The sequence below is a fragment of the Biomphalaria glabrata genome, chromosome 9, assembly GCF_947242115.1.
Source record: "Biomphalaria glabrata chromosome 9, xgBioGlab47.1, whole genome shotgun sequence".
Lineage (NCBI taxonomy): Eukaryota > Metazoa > Mollusca > Gastropoda > Planorbidae > Biomphalaria > Biomphalaria glabrata.
The window spans coordinates 40899221-40926088 of NC_074719.1; the positions used below are offsets into that span (position 1 = coordinate 40899221).

Sequence of the window (26868 nt, forward strand, 5' to 3'; positions counted from 1 at the left end):
CTGAGGGATTCAACCCGTATTGAATCATCAGATGGGCTTTACCAAACGGATCTATAGGTGGGATTCTGTGAAGCTTGTAGGCTCATAGATTTCCCTGAAGCCTATAGTTCATCATGACCATTTTGTTGTTTTTTTTTGGCTAAAAGTGGCTAGTGTAAGCCTGAAGCCTGTAACCATAGTGTAGCCAAAAGTGGTCGTGTTTCGACCTGAGGCCTGTGACCTTCAGTTGGCTGTGTAAGCCGGAAGTTTGTAACCCAGTGGTCAAAAGTGGTCATGTGTTGACCTGAGGCCTGTGACCTGTATTTTTGATAACCAGAATGTGATGATAATGTAACATATGACTAGGGCTGTGTGCCATATTATTTTTGAGTATCTTTTGTTTACTTTTTGTTGTGTCGGCCTGTGAGTTGATGGCCATTTATTTTTCTCATGTAAATAAACTTTGTAAATATGTTTACCTGCGACTTTGTAAAGTCTTTTGTTGCATACATTAGTTGAATTGTATACCTGGAGGTTATACCTAATAACCTAGGCAGTACAAGAAGGGACCAGCACACCTCTGGACGAACGTGCCAGCACACTTAACACTGACCTTTTGATCTAAATACCTAAATCTAGCTATAATTCTAATTGAATATTTTTAGCTATACCCGCTAATAGGTAAATTAATTGATAAAAATTTTGTTATATTGAGTGGGGTGCTCTTTTAGAATCAATCCCCATTAATATGTAACATGGGGTAGTCTTACAAGCAACCTCATTTCATTTGTAACAAGTCCCCCCCCCCAAAAGTCTTGCTTTAATTTATCCTCTTCTGGCGACGTGCTGCAATGTCTGCTCCATGTTTATGTTAATGAATGGAAGGTCAGTAGATTTGTTTTAAGCTTAGATGTTAATTACTAGGGGTGCACCGGATAGTCCCTCCGGCTCCGGCTCTGCCGATTATCCGGCATTTTTTACTATCCGGTGCTATTCGGCTCCGGTCGGATATCACTACCGGATAGTAAACCGGATAGTAAAAAATACACCTATTTAATATGCATAAAGTGGACCTCGTTCCATTACTGTCTGTTATAGAATGTATTAATGCTTATATGAAAACAAAATAATGTGCTTAAAAATAGAGCCATTATGAATATGCACCAAACATCGTTTATAAAAAGACAAGGCATGTTAATAACTTAATATAAATAGAGATGAAATTTTACATCATAAATGCGCTTTACATACAGAGCAGCAATGGCTGGCACTTTTTTCAATTTGTCTTGACCTTTGAGTAAGTTAGTTAACATGTTAAAATGCTACATTCCTTGACTACGTCATGCTGACCAGACGTCTGTCTAGCTGTGCGGGTATATCTCCAGAGGTAGAGATGAACAACTCCCACCCCCTTTTATTTGTTTAGTCCATCACATTGAGTTTATTTATAGGCAGGTAACCACAAGTTAAATACGATGGACGTAGGTTTAATGTCAGCGTATTGACACTCTCTAGTAGTCACACCTTTCGAGGGAACTGAGTTTGTTTACTTAGTAGTTAATCTTTATTGGGGGGGGGGGCTGAACTACAAGAGCCACAGGTATATTTCTAGATGAACATCTCCCTCCCCCTTTTATTTGTTTAGCCCATCACATTGAGTTCATTGATTGACAGGTGAACCCAAGTCAGATACGATGGACGTAAGCACTCTCTAGAGGTCACACGAGGGAACTAGGTTTGTTATTGGGGGGTGGACTAGACTTTACATTATAAATTCGTATTACATACGTAGCAGCGATGTCTGGCACACTTTAAAAGCTTGTCTTGACCTTTGAGTGGTCTAGTAACCATGTAGTATTTCTTAACTATGTCAAGCTGATTGTCTAGATGTGCGGGTATATCTCCAGAGGTAGAGATGAGCTACCCCCACCTCCTTTTGTTTGTTTAGTCCATAACATTGAGTTCCCAGATAGGCAGCTGACCACATTAAGCCAGATGTCAACGTGTTGACACTTTCTAGAGGTCACATCTTATGAGGGAACTGAGTTTGTTTACTTGGAGAAGAATTTTTATTAGGGGCGGGACTACAAGCCAAATCTCCATAAGGTTACTCTGGTATGAGTGTGTTTATTATGAGATAGGTTGTCAATCAAGGGTCTGGACCACAACCCACACCTTTTATACTATTGGCAGGGACAATAAGTTTGTTTACTTAAAGTCTCAATTAGGAGGCTGGACTACAAGCCAAACAGACACTGACCAGGGGTATCTTTAAAGGGAGGGCTCAAGAGACTCAACACGCTCAACTTCTTATTTGTTTAATCCATGACAATGTTTTGATAGACATTGACCATTCTTAAGCCAGAATGGATTAACGCAGATTGTTGAGAAATATTTACACTGTCTAGAGGTGACTAGTTAATGAGACTAAGTTTGTTTACTTGGAGAGAAATGTCATTTAGGGCGCTGAACACACGTTCGTTGCACAATAAAATAAAACAAATATGTGCATGTGTGCGTGTATGTATTTTTTCCCCTTGTATTAAAACTTTTAGAAAGAAAACTAATATCATTGTTTTAATCTATTGACTTAATGTACAAAGGAAAACCTTACAGTAACATTTAACATCGCAGAAAATAAATTGATCTAAAGCACCACAATTAGATCTAGCAAACAAAGAAAAAAATATGCTGGAATATTAAGAAACACTTGACCTCTGTAACTAAGGTACAGATATAATTTATCTATAGGCCTATGCTTGACTGACCATGCCAATGTGTTATCTTTTTTCGCCTGCACACTAAACACTATTGCGAATGCCCAAGAACAAAAACGCGTGATGGTCAACACCATCATCTATACACACTACACTAGGACTACATGTGTAGGCTCACTACGTCTATCTGACCAGATTGTTACTATCAGTCGAACACAGAGTCTATTTATTTTTTTTTTTTTGGTACGGAGGGTGTGAATGAGTTTTTTTTTCTTCTATAGTTGATTTTCCTGATTTTCTTAGATCTATATAACAGTAGATCTAAACATAGATACCAATAATAGGCCTACAGACTACAATTAAATCTATGCTTCGCAACATTTAAGGCTCAGGCTATGAGTAGGTATAATAGATGTTCCTGCTGTTAATAAAATATCGTTTGCAGCAAATGGATTAATAAATATATGACCTACTACGCTTCAGATTCCAACTATTAACTAACAGCTATCAGTATTAAGCCCTTGAAACCAGAACCAGAATCAGTCTTTGGACTTAAAATTACAAGTCTGATGACCAGTTGTTGGTCAGAAATTCTTGAACACATACATCCAACCACCATACAAGCCAGATGAGAGATTTACATTAGTAACTAGCTAAATATATACTAACATATTTTACATTGACCCTCCAACACACAGCCTTTATGGTTGGTGGCCTCGTACATGCTATACAGATTAATTTTTGTTTATAAATACTGTTAAGCTTGAATAAATCAATCAGTAACAGAGTTTAAAACAATAAGGTATATAAAAGGAAAAAAAATAATACCAACAAATATAGGTATGTTATTTAACAGTTTCGTAAAATGCTCAGCAATACAAGCTATTTACAAGACACTTAGGTATTCGGCTCCGGCTCCGGCCCCGGCCGAATATCAAATTTTACTATCCGGTCATATCCGGCTCCGGTCGGATATCAAAAAGTACTATCCGGTGCACCCCTATTAATTACAGACAACTGATTAACACTCACTAGCAGGGGCGTAGCTAGGAATTTTCCATCGTTTGGGGGACGGGGGGGGGGCTTGAACTATATGGGGGCCCCAGCATTTTGCGTAATTTTTTTTCCCAAAAAAATATTCATTTAGTGGCCTACTCAAGTGGGGGCCCGAGAAGATTTTTAATTTCTCCCCCCCTCCTCTCCCAAGTCTAGCTACACCACTGCTCACTAGTTAATGAGCAACATTATAATTAGTTTCGTTCCTTTAAATCGGTCTGTGATTATCTAGACTCTAGAGGTAAGGCAGTAATTGAAATCTTATTATATCGTCGATGAAGCTAAACTTTGATTATATTTGTAAGGAAAATGTGAGAGAATTATTTATAAACAAATAAACCAGAATAATAACTCAAAAACAATAGATATAACTACCCTGCAACAATAATTTTTTTGTTGTCGATATCCTGTTTTTGCGTTTGATTAACCTACAAATAAAAACATATTAAAAAAAAATAAAAAAAAAGAAATATTCATACCTTAAAAAAAAAAAAAAAAAAATATTCAGATCAAAATCTAGGGACTTCTAACTATATTAACTTTACTCATGTCTCGAATTAAAATATAAGAAATATGAATACCATAGTATCCTATTCAATAACAAAACACTTTAAACTCGTATTGATCTACATACAACGAAATCCAAAAGAAAGACTTGTAATTAAATTTAAGATGCCTAATATAGTTATAAACCCATATTTAAATTACTTTCATTTACTTAAATTAGGTAGACTACATTTACTTTCAGTATATAATCATTATCTATCAGCTTAAGAGTGAATGGAAGGGCACAATTAGCTTATTAATTTAGTGTTTTATGTTAGTACATTTAATATCCCCCATATAGAGCCTCATCTGAAACCTTCTGAGGTTTCAAATCTTTACACTGCGCATGCTAATTGTGCGCGGTGTATGAATGGAGCTATTACAATATATGTCGCATCTATAGTTTTTTAAACAATGTTTTGAAACACAAATTTGAAGGTCAATTTTATTAAATAATGAAATGAATTTACTATATTGTATATGTTCTTGTGTTAAAAGTGAAAAACTTTGAAAGAGCAGCATGCGCAGGCCCCGGGGCAGAATTTTTGTCTTATTACTCTTATTTTTGGCTTATTTCTAAAAATACTAATATCTAAAGGTTAAAATATAGTCCTACAGGTCTGAATTCGATCTAGAGCAGTGATTCCCAAAGTGGTCTATATAGACCCCCAGGGGTCTACGAAGACTTCCAAGGGGTCTACGAAAGTGAAAAAGTAAATTGGGGGTCTATGAGATGTCCATGGGGGTCTATGACTTTAATGTTCACACCCCATTAATGTAACTATTTCAAACACTTATAAATGATTTATACCTTATTTATAAATATCCGTTCCGATCTTCAAAAGTAAAATAGTTGTATTTAATTTCAATACTTATTTAAATAGATAATTTTGTCTACATGTAACCAATGTTTAACAAAAAGAAATCTTGATTTTAAAGGGTTGATTATTTATTTCCTTGTTAAATAAGCGGTTGTCTATAATAAGAGCTTTTTTATGACCATTTGAAACCAATTACACACGAGGATTATTGGAGACAATGTCACCCTGATAAAAAGAGAAAAGTGAGAAAAAATTTCAGAATAGACTCACAAAATCTTTCTTCAACATCATATAGAAAAGATGGTGGTTTGTGAGCATTTTACAAGATCTCTTTACCTATAGTCAAATACGGAAAACACTGTAGATAAAACATTGATTTTACCAGCCCTTGAAGTAGCTTTAAAAACTGTTTTACACAAACCTTTATCTGATATTATGAAACGAATTTCTTTTAGTAACACTACAGTTTCAAGGGCACATCGGTGGGATGAGCATTAAAGCTGCAAACTGCCTAATGGTCTTCAGCTCCATATTTTTCCCCAGGGCTGACCCACGAAACCTATCCCATGTTTGGGTGTATAGCTGCAAAGCAGCAGAGGTTTGAATTCTATTTTCCTTCGGCTAGGTAGGCTGCAAGCCAAGGCTAATGAGTTCCTCCTGCCCGAAGCTTACTGGTTTATGCGCCGCCCTTTCTCCTGTTAGTGAAAACAGCTCCGCAGGCTCAATATTTGAGCCAAACGTGAAAGATCAAGAAATACATGAGAAACTCTTTTACAATAATACATAAGGCAAATTAATAAATTAATAGTTAATGTTTGAAGGACTACTTCATAGAACAAAGAATTCCTATATGAAACAATAGCCGTAGAAACGGATGATGAACATACAAAATAAAACACAAAAAAAAACATTTCCAATGTGCATGGTGATTCCAGCAATACATATTAATTGTTATTTTAATAGGTTTAAAATTGAATTATATCTGTAAAAAAGATAGATCTCTCTAACTTATGATGTAGCTTTACATTACTTTTCACTCTTTGACTCACTGCAGTTAGAAATTAGTTTAAAAAATGAGTTTGTGAATGTGCAAAAATGCAATATAAGTTAAGCAGGGGGTCTACCGAAAATCAGAAAACATGGCAAGGGGTCTACGAGACAAAAAAGTTTGGGAACCACTGATCTAGAGCTACAGCCCAATACACTTTGACTTGTTAATGGGATCGTTAATAATGGAGTCACAGTATTTAAAATCATCGAATGTATTAGGGTACAGAGCGATACAAAAACTCGTTCGTACCTCACTTAGTCAGACTCCATCACCGCCACTCATTGATCAGGGAACATGAAATGCACCAAGATACCTGTGTGTAGTCGCTGAATGAACTCTTTATGTTGTCTGTTGTATTTATGTGTATTTTTCTGTTGTGTTGTCTTTATATGAGAAACGAGTCCTTGTAATCACAACAAATTTCCGTAAGGATCAATAAAGCAGTCTTAGTCTTAGTCTTAGTCTCATTTCTCGTTGTCTTTCTATAGAACTAGACGTTCTTCTATGTGCTCAAATCCTTCTACTTAAACTTGTGGATTTCTTTTTTTTAGCTCTTTATGACATGGAAGATAACTCCTCGAGAAACATGCAGCATTACAAAAAAACATGGACTGGATCAAGTTTTGATTGTTTAGAGTTTGCGAAGTTTAAGAAAAAATAATAATTTAGAATATATAATTATGCGTGAATGGGAAATAACAGCTCAGGAGTAAACAAAATCAGCTTTGGTTTCCGACAATGTATTCCATTAGAGAGATTTGGGCGTGTTTTTTTTTTTTAGCAAGTGAGTCATTCCCACCAATGCCCTCCCCTCTTTATTCATTAAATGTCGTCTGCTTAAAGCCTTCTCCGTTTGTCATCAGTGCAGCGTGTTGCTTATAAATGCATAGCACCCCATACACACACCCTCTCTATCTCTGTCATGAGTTCAATCACTCATACTAATCAAATCACACATACAATCTTTTTTGAACTGCATCCTCCCCCCCCCCCCCAATCTTCTCTCCTTGTTCTCTCTCTCTCTCTCTTTCTTTATTACTTTTTTTCTTTAATATTTCTTTCTTTCTCTCTCCTCCCCCTCTCGCTCTCTCCCGACCCCCCGTTCTCTCTCTCTCTCTCTCTCTCTCTCTCTCTCTCAATCCCCTCTCTCTCTCTTTTATTAAACCAAAACTCCAACAAATATTGATTTCCTCTCTCCCCTTGCTGAGCAGTTTTCTCTGACTTCCCCAAGCCCCACCCCCTTTTCTCTTTCATTTTGTTTTCTTTGTTTATTTGTTTACTCTGTTTTCTTTGTTTATTTGTTTTTAAATATTTCTTCTCATCTCAACACAAACTAAAAACTGCCCGTCAATACTGGCTACACTGCCGCTGGTGGTAGGATACCAGCTGATCGGAAGTGTCATTATAGTGGGATGTGTGTATGTGTGCACGCGTGTGTTTGTGTGTTTTTTAAAGCTTCTCGACGCCTTGATGTTTGCATGCTGTCTGAATGTTGCTTTCTGTCGCATTCATTGTTTAACATCATTTGAAGTCCAAGGGCCGGATTTAAAGGTGTGGAGGCCCTTGGGCAGTATTTATGTTGTAGACCTTTTACCCTTTTATAAATATTCTAATGAAAATAGATCTAGCACAATGCTAAGCTGATGACACATTAAAGTAGATGGTCTTGTACACTCTGTGCACCCATTAAACCAAAGTCACATCAGATCTGGACGTAGTGGTCGTCTCCTCTTCATTAAGTCTTAAACAGAAAGACTTTAAAAATCTTTATTCCACTTTCAAACAGGGTGTTTTAACTCTTTCTCTCCGTAATTATTTACCACATTCTGGTGGAATCAACGCTGGTATCGTCAGTTAGGAAAGAAAGAGTTAAGGTCACCGAGCAGTACATAGAAGTCTAATTTATAAAACGCTGGTCGTGTGTTTGTGTGTGTGTCTGTTGTTCGTCTTTGCATCTACGGTGTTATTGTCATAATAGTTCAGCTGGTGTGGACAGTTATAGGAACAATCTGATATAAACTTTGTCACATGTAAATTATGCGTGAGTCTGGTGTGAATGGCCATTTTGGTTTCTTATAGTTATAATGTTTTTCGTTTGGTGTAATGCACAAATTGTAAGACAAATTTCCATACGGACAATAAAGATTATTATTATTATTATTATTATTAAAGTGAATTTCCATTTGGATCAATAAACTTATCTTATCTTAATCTCATTATAAATCGTATATTAATGCACTCTGTCTGTCTGGTACAAAAATGTGAACACGTTATTTCTCCCACACCCATTCTCAGATCAAATTGAACCTGTGCACAATTAATCATTGGAGCAGACGATTACATAAATCAATTTAAATAAAAAACAAAACAAAACGTACTAGTCAATTTAACACTCGTAACTAGTTTCTTTAATACCAAATTGATTATGAAATTAATCCTTCAGTATTTAGGTATATCCATTGTATATCGTCCCCTTCGATAAGTAGACGTTATCCCCCCCCCCCCCCCACTTTGATTGAATGAAATGGCTAAAGGTGAAAATCTTTTCTACGAGACTCTTTAAAGTCAATTCTTAGGGTAAAATATTTTTATGGGTGGGGTTGGTTGAGCACTTGGTTTCTGAGTCTGCGGTCCTGGGTTCGAATCGCGGTGAAGACTGGGATTTTGGATTTCAGAACTTTTAGTACTTTAGATGAGGAAAGTAAAGGCGGTTGGTCGTTGTGCTGGCCACATTACACCCTGCTCGTTGACCAAAGAAACTTAACATCATCTGCCCTATAGATCGCAAGTTCTGAAAGGGAAGCTTGACTTTCTTACTTTAAATCTTTGTGAAGAACATTTTATTCTATGATTGTTTTGTTAGCGTCCTCTGACTGTTGCTTACCTTCTAACAAAAACGTATTTAAATTTCAGATAATGAAGATCAAAGAAATGTAATTTATGTACACCTATTTCTAATGATTTTTTTTTTTGGGGGGGGGGGGAGAAGGGGTTCTTATTTAAGATCTCCTAAATTCATAACAATAGGAAACCTTTACCATTTCGGGGGACCTTATTTAGGTCTAATAGAGGTATATTTCTCTCTGCACCGCTTAAGTCCAGCAGAATTTCGAAGATAAAATAAAGACACTGACATTAAGCTATTGAAATTAGGGCACGTGGGCTTGAACGAAGACCTTGACACCATTGTAGGATGTGAAAAGTTCAAGGTCAGGCGAAAGCCCGCGTGATCGATGAACGCAGCAGAAACTTTCAATAACTTGCAGCCCTTGCATAATTCATGGCCACTAACTGGGACGAAGAGATTGAGGGCGAACTGGAGAGAAATAACTTGGTTTGGAACGCGCAAACACACACACACATGCCATCTCAAGCAGACATAAGCGTTGATCAGTTCCTTTCTAAAAATAACATGATAACGATTGGTACAGACTGTGTCCACAAGACCGCATGAAAGAGTTCACAATCTCAAAGTGAACAGTTTGGGTTCGGTTCTTACTTGGTCAGACTTTATACACGTAAATTCAAAAGCTCTTTTTTTTTTTTACACTACCTCTAATCAAGTCAGAACTTAGTGGAAAGTAGGGCGGGAGGTGGGTGGACTCTGATAAAAAAAAAAACTGCTTTAACATCTTTCTTAGTAATTTAACAGTTGATGTCTATTTGTGAGAAAAGAATTAGTAGCCCGTTGGCCACACTGGGAAAACTCTAGCTTGACCGTTATCATTTTTCAAATAAAAAAAAAAAGAATTACGTTTAAATTTGGCTTGAGAACTAGATCTAGGTCAAGAGTAAACTATTGCGTTCGGGAATTTCCGAATGTAAGGCATTATTGACTCAAGGGTTTAATAAATTAATGTTCAGGAAAATTTTGCGCATCGTCTTCTAAGTGAAGTCTTCGATATGGAACAAAATAATTAATTATCAATAATTAATTGATTAATTTTAATTGATTCATGTTTGTTAGGTACAATAAACAATTTTGTAACGATATTTGTATTTGAGTGTAAAATAAATAATTGTGCGAAATTTCAACTTGATCCGAGAATGGGTATGGGAGAAATAACGTGTACACACTTTTTACCAGACAGACAGAAAGACATATATATAGAGAGAGCCATATAGACAGACAGGGAGATGGAGACAGACTGAAGACAGACTGAAGACAGATAGAAGACAGAGAAACTGAAAACAGAGACAGAGACAAAGACAGTGAGTTGAAAAATAGAGAGATCGAGTGTCCCCTCTTCATCTTCCGAAAGAATCGATGGTCAGAGTAGGCGTTATACCGAGAATAAATTTGACCACAATGTCCCCTATGCCCCAAGGGTGTACGCAGCCGAAAGACAACATATGGAGACAGCCTGTTCACAGGACATAACCACCCGATAAGATGAATGGGTCACATGTGGTAAGTGATAATGACGCTAGTCAAAAAAAAAAAAAAAAAACCCAACCCCCCCCCTCCCCCCACTCTCTCGCTCGTCCCATAATACCCACACCCGGAACTCACGCACAAAAAAAAAAGGCATAAGTAAATAGTCCAGTGTTTCATTAATGTTTAGGAGGCGAAAACTATTTTTTTACATCTACCGGGGAAGATAATGTTTCTATTTTATGTTTAGTTAAATAAAAGTTCCCCTTTCAGACTTTGTGGTCTATAGGGCAGATGATGTAAAGTTCATCTGATTCTGTGGCCAACGGTAAACGAGGGTGTCATGTAGCCAGCACAACGACCAACCGCCTTTACTTTTCCCCAACTAACGTCAGGTACACATTGGAGCTGGGTGGACAGTTCGACCCCTCCTGAAGTTAAAAATACCAGTCTTTACCAGGATTCGAACCCCGGACCCCGGTTCGGTAGCCAAGCGCTTTACCGCTCAGCGTCTCCTTAGTTAAATAAAGGGAGATAATATTTCCATACTCTTGCTAGGTTGGTGTCATCCAGTGCGATGATCTCATGAAGCCTCCACATGACCTGTGAGGCGGCCCAGTTCAGCCCCTCCAAAACCCCGCCCACAGTGACTATTACAAAAGTATAGTAAAATTCCTCTTTCAGACCTTGCGATCTATGGGGCAGATAATGTAAAGGTCATCTGTTTCTGTGACCCACGGTTAACTTCGTTGTCATGTGGCCAGCACAACGACAAAACGCCTTTACTTTTCCCCCAATTAATGTCCCATTAGAGCTGCGTGAGCTCAGAGGCACCCAAGGATCCCGAAACTCAAATCCCAGTCTTCACTAAATTCGAAACCGAGACACCAATTTAGAAGCTATGTCTCCCACCACTCAGACACCTCGACTCTACAGTCCTTAATGTCAAAAATTGTTGTTTTGTTTTTCGTAATGATGTTGCCAGTGTGACATGAGTCAGAATTGTGCTTAGCGGCTAAAAAGGTTGGGCAGCACTGTAAACCTCTACTATCTAGCTACTTTCATTTCTTGTAACAGTTCTCTGCTTTTGCTAAAGTCATATGTTTTGGGCAACATCCGATGTGGTCTCTGGCGCCTAGCTTGTGCCTCCCCAGCGGCGCTAACAAACAGATTCCCCATTTTATTAATTCTCTTCCAGTCACCGCTAGGGCTGATAGGAGTATAACCTAGACAAAACGTATATAAGTACTGGATGAGTCTTGGTCTAGGCAGAGGCGTTACATGTGTTGGTGCCACCCCATTGTGGCTAGCCAATGATGTCAACCCCAACCACAATCACAGCTTACCAAAGCTTTCCTAAGTAAAGCTTTCATATCCATTAAAAGTCCTGAGGTTTATTCGGGTATCTATATAATGTCAAATCTTTAAAAAAATGTTATCTTAAAAAAATAGTTCCGGTTTTACCAATTACTTTGGAGAATTAATCACTCTATATATCCTTCAGAGAGCCCTGTGCTCCATGGTGTTAGAGATGCTAGCCGTTTCCCCCCCTCCCCCCCCCCCCCCCCCCTACCGAAAAAAAAAAGGTTTGTGGCTTTTTTTTTCAGCACATGGAGCAAATGTTTGGAACTTGCCCTCTTTTGGGGTCAGACAAGTCACGTGCTTCATTAGATTAGGTGTAAGCGTGGTGACTGAGCGGTAAAGCGCTTGGCTTCCGAACCGGGGTCCCGGGTTCGAATCCTGGCGGAGACTTGGATTTTTAATTTCGGGATCGTTGGGCGCCTCTGAGTCAACCCAGCTCTAAATGGGTACCGGACTTTAGTTGGGGAAAAGTAAAGGCGGTTGGTCGTTATGCTTGCCTTATGACACCCTAGTTAACCGTAGGCCACAGAAACAGAAGACCTTTACATCATCTGCCCTATAAACCAAAAGATCTGAAAGGGAAACTTTACTATTTTTTTTACTTACTGTTCAGAACTCATTTAGATTAGTTTATCATTTCAGCTCTCGTGTTTATATTTGTAATGTTTTTGTTTTGTTTTGTTTTACATGTTTCGGATGTTCCTCCATAGTTGAAGATAATTACTTCCTAGTCCAAACCTATCGCAGGACGACAAGGGATGGAAGCGGGCAGGGTTTCAACCCGGGACCATCGATAAATCTGAACGACAGTCCAGCGCGCAAACCGCAAGACCAGGCAGCCATCCTGTATATGTTTATTATGTTCTTTTAACGACTTAAGCCGACATTATATTTGTTAACAAGCTATTAAAATTATTTTTATTATTATTACTATTACTTTGGTAGAACCACAGTTGGTTGTCACCTGTGCCGTCCGCAGCTCTCGCCCGCACCTACCTACGCTACTGGATGTAAGTACCTATTAAAAAGATTACGAGCCTACACCTACTGATACTTACTTTCTCCTGTATCTGGTAACTACGACTATGATGATCAGTGCAATTGTCGCCAGAAGGATAGAGCACAGGACCAGAGTGATGATCAGAATTAAGTACGGCAGCCCATCTGTGCCAGAAAAACAGAAAAATATTTCACAGATATTTTTGTCATAGTTTTGTCTTATCTCTAATGTAATATCAAACATACAAAAAGTTCATAACATGAAAAGGAATTTAATTTGTCGGACGAAATTGAAGTTAGAAAACTTTTAACAGAGTGAACCACTGACCAGCCATTTAAGTCAAGCTTATTATTGTACCCAGGACTTAAATAAACCTATCGGATGACAATGATTTAATGTGACAAATTATGTAGGTCAAATGTCGGTACTCTAGCTGTAGTCAGCAGGTCATCGTGGGTTGCACACGGTAAATGGACACAAATTGATAATGAATGGACTCTCACTGGTTAATTTTTTTTTCACTTGTTGTCCAATGACAATGTCAGACAAAACTTTTCAAGGTGGGATTTAAAGATTAGAGTCAGTGTAAGAATTAATCAATAATCATTTCGGTATTGGGACTATGATTAGTCTTTGCTAAGAATCAGTCAATTATCATCTCGGGATTGAGTCTATGAGTCAGTGCTAAGACTTAATCAGTAATGATCTCAATATTGGGTCTATGATTAGTCAGTATTAAGAATTAGTCAATAATAATCTCTGGATTGAGTGTATGATTAGAGTCAGTGCTAAGAACTAGTCAGTAATCATCTCGGGATAGGGTCTATGATTACAGTCAGTGTTCGAGTGGTTACGAGGAGTCAGTACTTACTGGTAGCAGCTGCTGTTGTATTGCTGTTAGCTGTACACTCAGTCCCGGTGACACAGTCCCCAGCCATAACTTCAAAAGAATATTGCCAAAGATTACCTGGAACAATGTAACAAGGATCTGTAAATAATAAGATGTGACTATTTAAATGTAAAGTGATCCCTAGTTTCTCTGGGGTGATTTTACAATATTACAATGTATGTAAACAAAATTCTACGAAGTGGAGGAAAGATACTCTAAACGTATTTAACGAGCATTTGGACTTTCAACTCTTTCTCTCCTAATCGACGATACCATCGTTGATTTGACCTCATTAAATGAAATTTATGTTTTGATTTTTATAAACTTTTTCTTTGTTATATATCAAAAGAGCATTTATTTCCCTTTAATTCTAGACCAAATAAAACACTTTCTGATAACAAACTAGAGAGTTATTCAAGCTTAAATCATAACGGTTAAAAAACAAAACACAAATGATAAAATGAAGAATTCCATCGCAACATTGAATATAATTACGGAGTAAAAGAGTTAAATACAAATTTTCCATGTACAGTTCCTAATCCAACCTTTGCATTAAACAATCATTCTATAATATTTTTTCAATTGCGATTAGCCTTATACCTGATATTCAATTCGTCATTTTAATAGAGTAATTACTAGGGGGTTGTGATTTAACGCAAGTAAATTTCACCAAAAAAAAACAACTATATCTAGGGTTGTCAGTCATGAAAAAAAAATCCAATTGCTTTTTTTTTTTTTAATCTAGTTTCGAAAAAAAAATCATTTCGATTTTTTAACCTCCGTCTGAGGTCAATGACACGACCTTGTGTTTTCCGGGTTCTGGTGACCCAAGCGAAAGAGCAGAAGTGAAGACCACGAGAACGTGGCGGAAAAGCAACTGAAGCTAAATGGATTGTCTTCTAGGACAGTCGGGAAAGCGCAAATGGAGAAAGCGTTCGGTGTATGGGCCCATGTGTATTGGACAGTGAAGGGAAGTGATGTGGTCAGCGTTCTGTGAATGGGCCCAAGAGTATTGACCGGAAATGAACCAGTGAATAAGTTTCGTCATAAGGCGATGTTTCCCAGCAGTTCGGTGAAACACTTTACTTCCTCTGTTTAGCAGATACAATGTTGAATTTCTTTATATATTTACCTTCTCCTTCCGCTTCCACAAAGAAGGTGTCGCAGCGAGATGGTGTAAGCGATCTGTTACTTGGTGTGAGTCATGTGATGAGAAAAAAATATGCTTCTTCTTGTGCTTTTTTCATAACATCGATTCAGTTTTATTTCGTCACGAAATACCCGCAGGGTATAAACAGGACTCAATGGTATCACACAAATACCAATTGTCAGGTTCTTTTCTCACCTGGCTCAAGGGGTTACTTACGAACAATTAATTACTACTAATAAACTCCACAAAGAAACTCCATCTATCCAGGAATATAATAATAAGTTTAATATTTAAAAAAATACAAAATGACAGCAACACTCTCAAAAACTATTAACCACACAAACACCAGTCGAGGAAACAACTGTCCAACCTTCCTGGACAGGGAACAAGACCTCACTGACTATCGCACTCTCTCTAACATTCAAGGAAAACTAAAGCATTCAGTACATAACACGTGCAGTCTGTTCACATTCATAGCCTGGAAGTATATAAACATACCAAAATATCAACAAAGAAATAAAATATTCACTCTCACCATATCCGCCCCTGACACCAATACAAATACTTACGTTGAATAAATAAAAATACTTTTTTTGAAAAACAAAGCCTATATTCATCGTAGTTGTATCAATAAGTTTGGATCAGTCATTTAATAAAATTTGTTACAACTTTAACATTAATTAATTTGTGCGATTACAAATATTTTAACAATTTTTTTTTTGTTGAGCGCAATCTTGCAAACACCTTTCCCTAATATGATATGACATTATCACTTGTCTGGACCAGTTGAAAGGGGAGGTAGAAGGGTGTATCGGGGTGATCGCTTTTTAAATGCATCAATAAAAAAAGAACGACCGAAATAGGAACTCGAGTGCTTAATCTTCCTCAGCCTCCTCATGCCAATACACTAACCACTACGTCAGCGAATCGCTTATAGAAATAAAAAAGGTTATATAATTATCTGTTGTTAGCTTCAGACTTTAAATCGGCGACCTACAAAGGATAAAGAAAACTAATTCAACTTATACCACCACATCAGTCAAGTACTATTTCTTGCCCGAGGTACCAAATAAAAATAATTAATTACCAATAGCTTATTAAATAATTGATCAATTTTATTTATTGATTATTATGTTGTCAGGTAAAAGAAATATTTGTTAAATAATTTCAGCTTGATTGGGTGTAGGAGAAATAACGTGTAGAAACAGGAGTTGATATCAATTTTGTGAAAAACTGTGCTAAACTTTCAAGTGACGCACACAATCCAAGAACGCTCAGAATTGTACTGCACTAACCACTGTTACTAAGTAGATATAAGTAGTATAAGCTTTAAAGAAACAATCGATAGAAAATAGAATACTTTTATAAACTAACCTTTTTTTAAGGGAAAGAACCGCTAAATACTGCTATTTACTGAAAATCGAAGGGTTTTAACTCTTTCTCTCCGTAATTATTTGTCCACGTTTTGACAGAATTCTTCATTTTGCTCATGACTATTTCACTCCCCTGTTATGATTAAACTTCAATAACGTTTTCGTTTGTTATCAGCATTTTTTTTTTAATTTTGTATAGAATTATAGGATAAGGCATGTTATTTTTATATAGCAACAAATTAAAGTTTATAAAATCAAACAATTTAATTTAATGATGTCAAATCAACGATGATATCGTCTTTTAGGAGAGAAAGAGTTAATCCCATACTACTAAATAAAATAAAAATGAGTACTAATTACTAAATGATTAACTGTTAGTTTTTATTCGGATTGATTCCTGTATTCTTATTGACTATGAATAATAATGCTAAATTTCAACTTGATCCGAGATTGGAAAGTGGAAAGAAAAAAGGTCAAACGTAATGAGGGAATTAAATCCTAATATACATCCACATCTTGCATTAAGTAGCATTTATTTCCCTTTATTTTGATATCAAACAAACTAATTAATCACCAACTATTAATTAACTAATTTTTGTTTTTATTGATTCATGTCAAAATAAATAATTGTGCTAAGTTTTAACTTAATCCGAGAATGGGAAAAGTGAGAAAAAGAATGTTCAAACTTTTTACCAGACAGACCGACAGACAGACAGAGTGAGTTGATATCAGCTTTGTAAAAATCAAAGCATATAAAATATAATGACTCTTTTAAAGAAATGTAATGTCGAAGCACAGAACGGTAGAAGAGTGCTAAACAATGCCTTCCTTAATCCCTTACGACGCATAATTATGTCCCCTTATAATGAATTCTTCCCCTTGAAAACAAACTTAAGGTAGTACGAAGCTGATCAATGAAGTATGATACAAAAAGAAGTCAGTGTCGTGGGATACTAGAAAGCGATTCTGACGATTAAAAATTCATGACCACTGAGCGGAAATGGGTTTCTTTCTAAGGTCTTTGATTTCTGAGGACTTGTATGAACTTGGCTTAATAAGAATAGATCTGAGATGTCAGCGGAACTCGGAGTTTGATCAGTAGTTGACCTTTACAAACTCTGATTTGAAATACAAGTTCCCAGCTTGAGTTAAACATTTCTAAAAAAATCTATTTATAGAATCACAGTCAAAGTGGACAACCAATGGCTCTTCTGTCTTCTGTTAGATCACCATACAGAATGTCTTGTGGTAAGCGACCTTGTGGCATTCTATGAACGTGACCAAGCTAGTCAAGGCGTCTGCTGCTGAGAACAAATTATATTTAAAAATGTATCTCTTAACTCACAACTACCGCCATCACCGCACAATTAGCACACGTGGTTCCGCCTGCCCCCTCTTTGATTTCCCCCAGCCTTTCTTCCCTCCCCCCCCCTCCTTTGTCATCTCATCTACTGTAATCCTACTCAAAATTTCACCAGCCTCTAGATACACACACACACACACTACACATAGTAGTTATAAAAATATAATTGAAAATTCATTTGTCTTGTCATAACATGTCATAAAATGTCACCATGACATCTTTACATGTTCCCCAGATTCCAGGCGTGGGCTGACATTTAGAGCTAGGATGTCAAATATTAGGACATCATGACCTTGTTATACTTGCGCTTTCAGTTCATCAAAGAATGATTACAATTAATTTAATGGCGCTGTCAAGGGAGATAATATTACATTTGTATAAATCGCACATTATAGTCTCCTCTTTGCTGGTTTATTTCAAACTTTCTTTATGACAGTCGTTATTCACATTTGTACAAAGCTTATATCAATTGTCTGTCTGTTTGGTACAATATTTATGCACGCTATTTCCCCCACACCCATTCGCAGATTAAGTTGAAACTTTACACAATTATCAGTTGTACCTTATAAAAACTGGGATCAATCCAAATGTACATAACCGAATGAACTAATTGTTGGTTATTATTAATTAGATTTGGTATTGAAATAAATGCGACTTCTTGAGAGATGTGGCTGTATACGTTGTTATTTCCCTTATTACGTTTTGTACACGTGTTTTTATCTCGTTTCCCATTCTCAGATCAAGTTGAAATTTTGCATAATTATTCATAGTCGATGAAAACACATGAATCAATAAAACATGAACCAATTAGTTAATCATTTACTAATAATTTATTAATCTTTTTTTTATATATAAAAAGGGAACTTATTTCTGCAGTATATATATAAGGCCGTGCGGTTCTTTCCCTTAGATGAGCTTTATCTTTAAAAAAAGTTTTTTTTTTTATTTTGCTTGTTACAAAGCTTCTTCAACTCTTTCTGTCTGGTTTAAATTGAATACACGTTATTTCTCTGACTTCCCAGTCTCAAATCAATAACAAACGTTTGCACAATTATTAAATGTCTCTGACAAAACATGCCAAAAAAAAAAACAATTAATAAATGAATTATTTGTAATTGGTTATTTTGTTTTATATAGAAAAGGGAAAACAAATCTTACATTATTAAGATATATTCCTGTAAATGTGCAGTTTTTTTTTTCCATTATATAAGCTTTGTTTGTTTTAAAGTTGTTTTTTGTTTTTTTAAATTTTGTTTGTATTTTTTTTCTTTTAATTTACATTCCACTCAGAAATTTCGACTATCATCAATGAAATTTGGAAGAATACAAAAAATTGTGTTTTCAGAGATTTAAACCCAAACCTTCTCAGTTGGTCAAGTGCCATGTGTAGCTCAGCCAGACACCGTTGAGATATACAAATAATAGACGTTACAATTATGATAAATAATTTACACCCACAAGCCTCAAAGTAAGACCGTGCTGCAATATAAACACACACACACATGTAATATTCTCCTAATAGTGAGACTGTGAAACAATATAAACACACATTCATGTATACTTCTAGTATTGAGACTGTGTAACGTTATAAACACAAACACACGCACATATATACTTCTATTAGTGAGACTGTAAAACAATATAATCACACACACACACACATATACTTCTCTTCTTGTAGTGAGACTGTGAAACAATATAAACACACACACACTGGCGGATCCAGGGGGGGGGGGCGGTAGGGGCGATCGCCTCCCCCCCACTTGGCCGACCCCCCCCCCCCGAAGGGGGGGCGGACGAATTTTAGTATAGAATTCACACAATTTGTATACAAATTTATTACTTATGTAAATAATATATACTAATTATTTATATTTCAACCTATTTTTTTATTATTTCGCCCCCTCCTCTAGTATGTTGACCCATTTGGTGGGGTCGGGAGGGGGCAATGGTATCAATCCTGCCCCCCCCCCCATACACTTTCGAGTGGGGGGGGCGGTCCAATTTATTTGTAGAAATCACAGCTTGCTAACAGAATCAATTAAATATCTATATGATTAAAACTTGTTATTGATATTTTAACCGATCTTTATATTATGTCGTTCCCTGTTTACCGTTTGGGGGGGGGGGCGAATACCTGTACTGCCCTTCCCACCTAAACCATTTGAGTGGGGGGGGCGGTCCTACTTTTATGGAGAAATCATAGTTTGTGAACAAAATTTGTTGAATTAATCTATAAATTTTATGTCACTCCCTTTCTGGTATCTTGGTCAATTCGGTGGGGTTGGGAGGAGGGCGACTGCAAGTACTGCCCTTCCCACTCTAGCCCTCTGAGTGGGGGGGGCGGTCCTATTTTTATGGAGAATCATAGTTTGTGAACAAAATTAGTTGAATATCTATATAATATAAACTACGTATTGATATGTAAACTCATTGTATATTATGTCGTACCATACTCTAATCTCAAATTTTATCATTAGTAAATTTAAATGAAAAAAGGTTGCACCAGGTGGGAAGGGCGATATATGCAATTGCATTTCCCCCATCGGACAAACCAATACTTTTTCTTTTAGTGTTATAGTTTGGAAATTACAAAATGTAAAAAACCTGCCACTAATATAATTTATATATACTATAAATTAAATTCTTATATCGAGTCGCCCTACTTTTTTTTTTTTTATTCTTTAATGCCAAATGCAATCTTTAGCAGAAATTATTAAAGGAGCGAGGATTAATCGTTTTCATTCTACCGCCCCTCCCATTTCCAGAGTTTATGTAATTTCACATGAATTTATCATAATTATTTTAAGAAAGACTTTGCATTGGAAAGTTAGAATTCAAACGAAATTTATTTTTCAGTATAAGAATCATGATTGAGATGAGTTCTAAACCGAAAAAAAATACATTTACAGTCGCCTTTTTCCAACCTTTACTCAATCGGATATTTTTCTAGTTAAATAAATTTGGGACTATAACTCACAACTTATACTACAATGTTATTGAATATTATTTATCGAATAATTTTTTTTTCGGCGGCGATCCTCAAAGACAAAATCTAAATATGTGGGGTATCTTATCTTTTCAAGGAACAAATCGATTTTATTTGCAATGTTTTAAGGGCCTATAAATTCATATTAGAATATCTTTCAAGTACAATATTATTCAAAAGGTCCTTTTTTTTAAATATTATGAATAATGAGCTTTAGGTCAGGAGAATGCGTTTCTGCAGTGAAGAATGCAAGAAAACGCTTTTGTCGTCGGGGCTTCGCCCCGAACTCCATTGATGAATAATAAGCGTAGATGTCAGGAGAATGCGTTTCTGCAGTAAAGAATACAAGAAAATGCTTTTAGCGTCGGGGCTTCGCCCCGAACTTCATTGATGAATAATAAGCTGTAGATGTCAGGAGATTGCGTTTCTGTAGTGAAGAATAGAAGAAAATGCTTTTGTCGTCGGGGCTTCGCCCCGAACTCCATTGATGAATAATAAGCTTTAGAAGTCAGGAGAATGCGTTTCTACAGTGTAGAATACAAGAATATGCTTTTGTCGTCGGGGCTTTGCCCCAAACCCCACTACGGAACCTTATAGCGTTGCCCCACTTTTTCGCCGAAGGTTGAGAAATGCTGCTTATATATATATATATATATATATATATATATATATATATATATATATATATATATATATATATATATATATATATATATACATATATATATATATATATATATATATATATATATATATATATATATGTGTGTGTGTGTGTGTGTGTGTATGTGTGTGTGTTCTGTACACACGTTTATGCATAGGGTTAGGGTTTACTGGGCGTAAGGGTTAGGGTTTGGAAAAAAATCGCCCCCCCCCACTCCAAAGTTCTGGTTCCGCTAGTGCACACACACACATACTTTTCTCTTATAGTAGTGAGACTGTAAAACAATATAAACACACACATATACCTCAAGTAGTGAGTCTGTGTAACAATATAATAATTATAAACACACACACACATATATACTTCTCTTTTAGTAGTGAGTCTGTGTAACAATATAAACACACACACATATATACTTCTCTTTTAGTAGTGTAACTGTGTAACAATATAAACACACACACTCCTCTAGATCTCTAATTTCTGTCAATGCCTCCGCCAATGAATATCAACTCCAGCTCCTGATAATCTTCTTACCGAGCTCAGATACTCGTAAATACTTAACCCTTAATTATTAAGTAACTGACAGATGATATTGATCCTCTTCCGCTTGGCCAAATGGAATAAATGTCTCCTTGAACGGTACGGTGGACGGTGGACTTCGATTAGGTGCGTATTTACCGGAGATTACTAGGATGACCACTAGTGACCACTAGTGACCAATCGATCTGCGCTGACGAGTAATTTTCTAGTTCTTTTCCTTTTTTTTTCACTTTCTAGAAACGCCAATAAGAAAAGTGATCATAGGTTTCAATTTCTTTGTGAAGTATTGTATGAACTTTCACACCGATATTTCACACTCTCGTATGCGTTGACTGTGTCATGAGGTGCAGAGCGGTGCGAAGGCAGGAACGGATGTAATACTTCAGTCCGCATGGAATGCATGTCGCCACTGTTGTAAATCAATGTCGTAATGAAGAGCTAGAGGTAACAAAACGGAACCTGAATACCGTTTACATTGACACTGACCATTGGGAAGACCGCACTAGATAGAGAGAGACGGTGACCAAGAAAGCTATGGAGAATGAAAAACATATGTTTTGTAAAATGTTTACATGTTTCGGATGTTCCTTCAAAGTTGAAGATAATTACTTCCTAGTCCAAACCTCCCGCAGGACGACGGGGGATGGGAGCGGGCAGGGTTTGAACCCTGGACCATCGATAAATCTGAACGACAGTCCAGCGCTCAAACCGCACGACCAGGCAGCCATCCATAAGAGCCTCAGCTCTGGAAGAAAAGCGAGCCATACCAAAAGTGGCCGGCTCCTCTGCCACCAAAGCGAAAGCCACCTTAACCAGCGATGTATTTGGACGGGAGTGTCTCTCGAAATAGGGCTCCACAGTCACTTGAGAAAGTGTTCGACGAGATGAACCAGAGTCGTTACGACTGAAGGAGGCCAACAAGAGGAAGAACTAACGTGACTTTTAAACGATTATGGTGGCATTTAAACTAATGGTTACTTGATACGGCTGTACTGAATGCACTATAATATTATGAGGGTCAAACCGTTAGCAGTAAAGGGGGGTAATCGTCCACTATAGCCCTACTCCGATTCCGAGAGAAATGAATCTATTTAATTGAAAATCTTTTTTTTTTTTTTTTCTTGTTGTTACTATTATTTTAATCGCTCTTGAACTAAGGGTGCATACTATTAAGTCTAGAAGGTCACTTCAAATATATGATGTCTAAAATGTCAGTTCAAAAGTATGATACCTAAAAGACCAATTCAGATTTATGAAGTTTATAATTGACAAAATTAGTTTCATGCTAATATTTTACTGTGTTTTCACAACGTACTATTGGTTAATCCATTGATATATCATACACCCACACATGGAAGGGGGGGGGGGAGCGATAGTTGAGCGGTGAAGCGCTTGGCTTCCGAACCGGGGGTACCGGGTTCGCATCATGATGAAGACTGGGATTTTTAATTTCGCGATCTTTGGGCGCCTCTGAGTCCACCCAGCTCTTATGGGTACCTGACATAATTTGGGGAAAGTAAAGGCGGTTGGTCGTTGTACTGGCCACATGACACCCTCGGTAACCGTTGGCCACAGAAACAGATGACCTTCACATCATCTGCCCCATAGATCGCAAGGTCTGAAAGGGGAACTTTACTTACACCCACTCGTATTCAAGAAATTTGTACAGACTAAAAGTTGGTACTAAATCTTGTAATTAACGTATCGTGAGACTCTGCTCAGCGTTAAGGAGATCTCCCCAAAGATGGCATGACTGCCCGTCATAAGTCAAGTTATCTATGTTCGTGATGACTCAAAGTTTGGGGTTTTGTTGTTTTTTTCCTCCACCCATCTTGAGTTTGACAAAGAACCCAGCCGTGTAATAAACCTGGTCTCCTCTATTACCAGTTCTTCTTGTGAAGCTTTATGCTATTTTCATTGCCTCCTCCTACTCGCTCATTTCCTGGTCACGAAAGCAATTTACACGAAACAGAGTAATCCTCTTTCTCCTCCACTTCTTTTCATCCATCTCTCTCTCTCTCTCTCTCTCTCTCTCACTCTCCCCCTTTCAAGGCCTCATACTGCGGGGTATAAGAAAGGAAACTTCCATTTCAATCTTGCGATTCAACAAAGGGAAATCACTCAAGAAAGCCATTGTTTTTTCCTTGCGTTGTCTCCCACTGAGAGCACTATTCCACAATTAAGATAGAACAAGGCATGTGTTATAAGGTTCTCGACACTATATGCCTTTTATAGTATTATTTTTCAGGGGCGGAGAGGCAGTGCGGACACTGAGAGTAATGTCGACAAGTCCGCCTCCGAATGGTAAGCCTCGAATAGCGAGTAAAATATTTGCCGTCTTAATGTAATAGCCTCTATCATGCTATAATAAACTGCACTCTTTTGTACATGTGACGGTAGGCTTAAGTGCCAGATGTCATGATACTTTTTGTCACCATGTCTTGTTTGATGTTATGATGAGACAGTGTTGGTCAGACAATGCCTTTCTGATGTTATAATTGTGTATAGTTCTTTCCTTTTAAACAATTACTGAACAAACTCAAACAATATGCCGGAGATACAAATGTAAACTATCAATTTAAAACTGAGATCCCTCAACAATAAATACAGTTTTTATTCTGGAAGAGGTGTGGTGGCTGAGCGGTAAAGCGCTTGGATTTCTAACCGCAGGTTCTGGTTCGAAGCCCGGTGAAGACTGGGGTTTTTAATTTTCGTGATCTTGTGCACCTCTGAGTCCAGACAGCTCTACTGGGCACCTCTTAGTCCACTCTACTGTGCACCTCTGATTCCAGCCAGCTCTCCTGGGTAACTGACATCAGTTGGGGAAAAACATAGGTGGTTGGTCGTTGTGCTGGCCACACAACACCCTCGTTAACGTGGGCCACAAAAACAAATGACCTTTACATTATCTTCCCTGTATATGGCAAGGCCTGAGGAGGGAACTTCACTTTTTTTTATTAGGGAACTAGGTGTCACTTTAGTAGTATACATACTATTTAAATCTAAAATACAATTGAATCTAAATCCATTCACTCTTGTGGCAGATCTCTATCGAAACTGAATATGGAAGTCTTTATATACTACCTCTTGCCCCCATTCTAGTAACGTCCAAACTATTTTTTTTAAAGCTTACGATAAACCAGTCATCGTTTTCAATAAACTTGTCAAAAACATACAACCATGACCTTGCGCTGCAAATATACAATCTAAAAATAAACTTAATGCTATAGCTGCTTCATGGTAAGCGACAGTACTCATTAAGTGATTAGCTTACAGCAAAAGGTCTGTATTTCTTACAATCATGGAGTTCTCACAATTTGTAAGCATACACACAGGTGGATGTAAAGTTTGGTAGTTATTGGCCTAAGTGGTAATGAACATAAGCGCTCCAATACATTATAAAACGCTTCCAATGACTTTGTCTCAAGACGCCTCTGACAATCAATGCAATCCTGGCCTTGAAGTGTAGATCAGATATTGTGTCCGGCGGAACTGTTATCATTGACAGCTTAAAGGTTTCGAGAAGAAGGAACAACTCGTTAGCCTTTGCTAGCGACCTACCTAAGAGAAGTAAAGCTCAGCTGCCTCGTGACTATACCCAAACATGGGAATAGCTTCAGGAGTCAACCTAGAAGAAAACCAGGTGACAGCGACGGTGAGGTAGTTGCAGTACACACACACACACCCTGTCAGAAGCTACTACGATACCGAACAAAACTGTATCGGATACCTGCTGTTCCTTTTGATACATCAGCTACGTAGAGAGGGAGGAAATTTTATGTAAGTGACACCGTTCCGAGGCATTCACCTCTAAGTTTCTCTGAAGGCGTTCAGCATAGACCCAGCCAACTGGAAGACAAAGGCACATGACAGAGCATCATGGCGTCGCGCTGTGAAAACTGGCGCACAGGTTGCCGAGGAAAAGAGAACCACGCTGGCTGAAGAAAAAAGCCAGAGAAGAAAAGCAAGGCAAACGACACTAGCTACAGCTGGAATAACCTGCCCAGTGTGCAGCCGAACATTCCGGTCTCTCCAGCCACATGAGAAGGCATAAAACCCCAGTGCAAAGCCCTCAGCCCCCTGGATGACAAAGTGGTCATCATCGAACCACGATGGACGAACTATATAATGAGTTGGAATATTGTCGTTTCACAGCTGGTTGGAAGGCCAACAACACAGATGGATATATTAGAGAGGAGACGGCATAGAGTTGCGTTAAGTGTTAGCATCTTTTAACTCATAAATACTTATTTAATAAGCAATCCTACAGAGCACAGTACCGGGTGGAAGAAAAGAAAACAAAAAAGTTAAATGATAGTGAACTGGGCAATCATTAGCGTACTTTTTGTGAACAGTTAATTTAATGGCGTAACGTTGTGAATAAGCATAGGAACCCCAAACAAAGAGCAAGTTTCTGACCTAGGAAGAGCCATGGTTCATAAGAAAAGGTCAGTGTCCAAACAGTCACCAAGACATACACATAAAGCTGCTGTTGTGTCTAACTACGTTACATTTTAGATTTCAGACCGCATAGTTTTCGTGTTTTTCGATGTTTAACATCTATTATGGACAACCTCGCGGAGAGTTCTGTGTGTGTGTGTGACGGGTGTGGATGTTTGTGTGTGTGTGTGTCTGTGGTTTGAATGTGTGTGAAAGACGTGACTTCAACGCTGACCGAGTTATGAAGACAGCAAAACAAAACGATGAACAATTAAATCCAGAGAAAATATTTTTTTCATTTAAAAACATTTCAAAATTTACGACGAAATACACAGCAACATTATGGAGAGCCCTACAGATTAACTTGAAACAAGAATACGGTCAAATTTTGCAGCAATTTGTTCACAAGTAACTTGCAAGTCCAAATCATTTTTTTTTCTAGCATCATTTCTACGAGCACAGAGAAATTTGAGAATGTGTTAATTTTTTAATTTTAGATCTATAATATATGTCCATCTAGAACTTATCTTTCATTATAAATTACAGATGTTAC

At 37.4% G+C, this 26868-nt stretch overlaps 1 protein-coding gene across 3 annotated transcripts in view; it reads right to left on the reverse strand.

Moving 5' to 3' along the window:
- LOC129928294 (uncharacterized) overlaps positions 1-26868 on the reverse strand; it is an 89125-nt gene that overhangs the window by 38103 nt on the left and 24154 nt on the right. Inside the window, exons 2-3 of one of the 3 annotated variants that reach the window (XM_056042057.1) lie at positions 13778-13895; positions 12966-13076 (exon numbers count right to left, since the gene is read on the reverse strand). In XM_056042057.1, the coding sequence (XP_055898032.1) occupies positions 12966-13076; positions 13778-13845 (179 nt within the window). In that variant the 5' untranslated portion in view covers positions 13846-13895. The remainder of the gene's footprint in view (positions 1-12965; positions 13077-13777; positions 13896-26868) is intronic. The other 2 variants (XM_056042058.1, XM_056042056.1) reach the window with 2 other exon arrangements.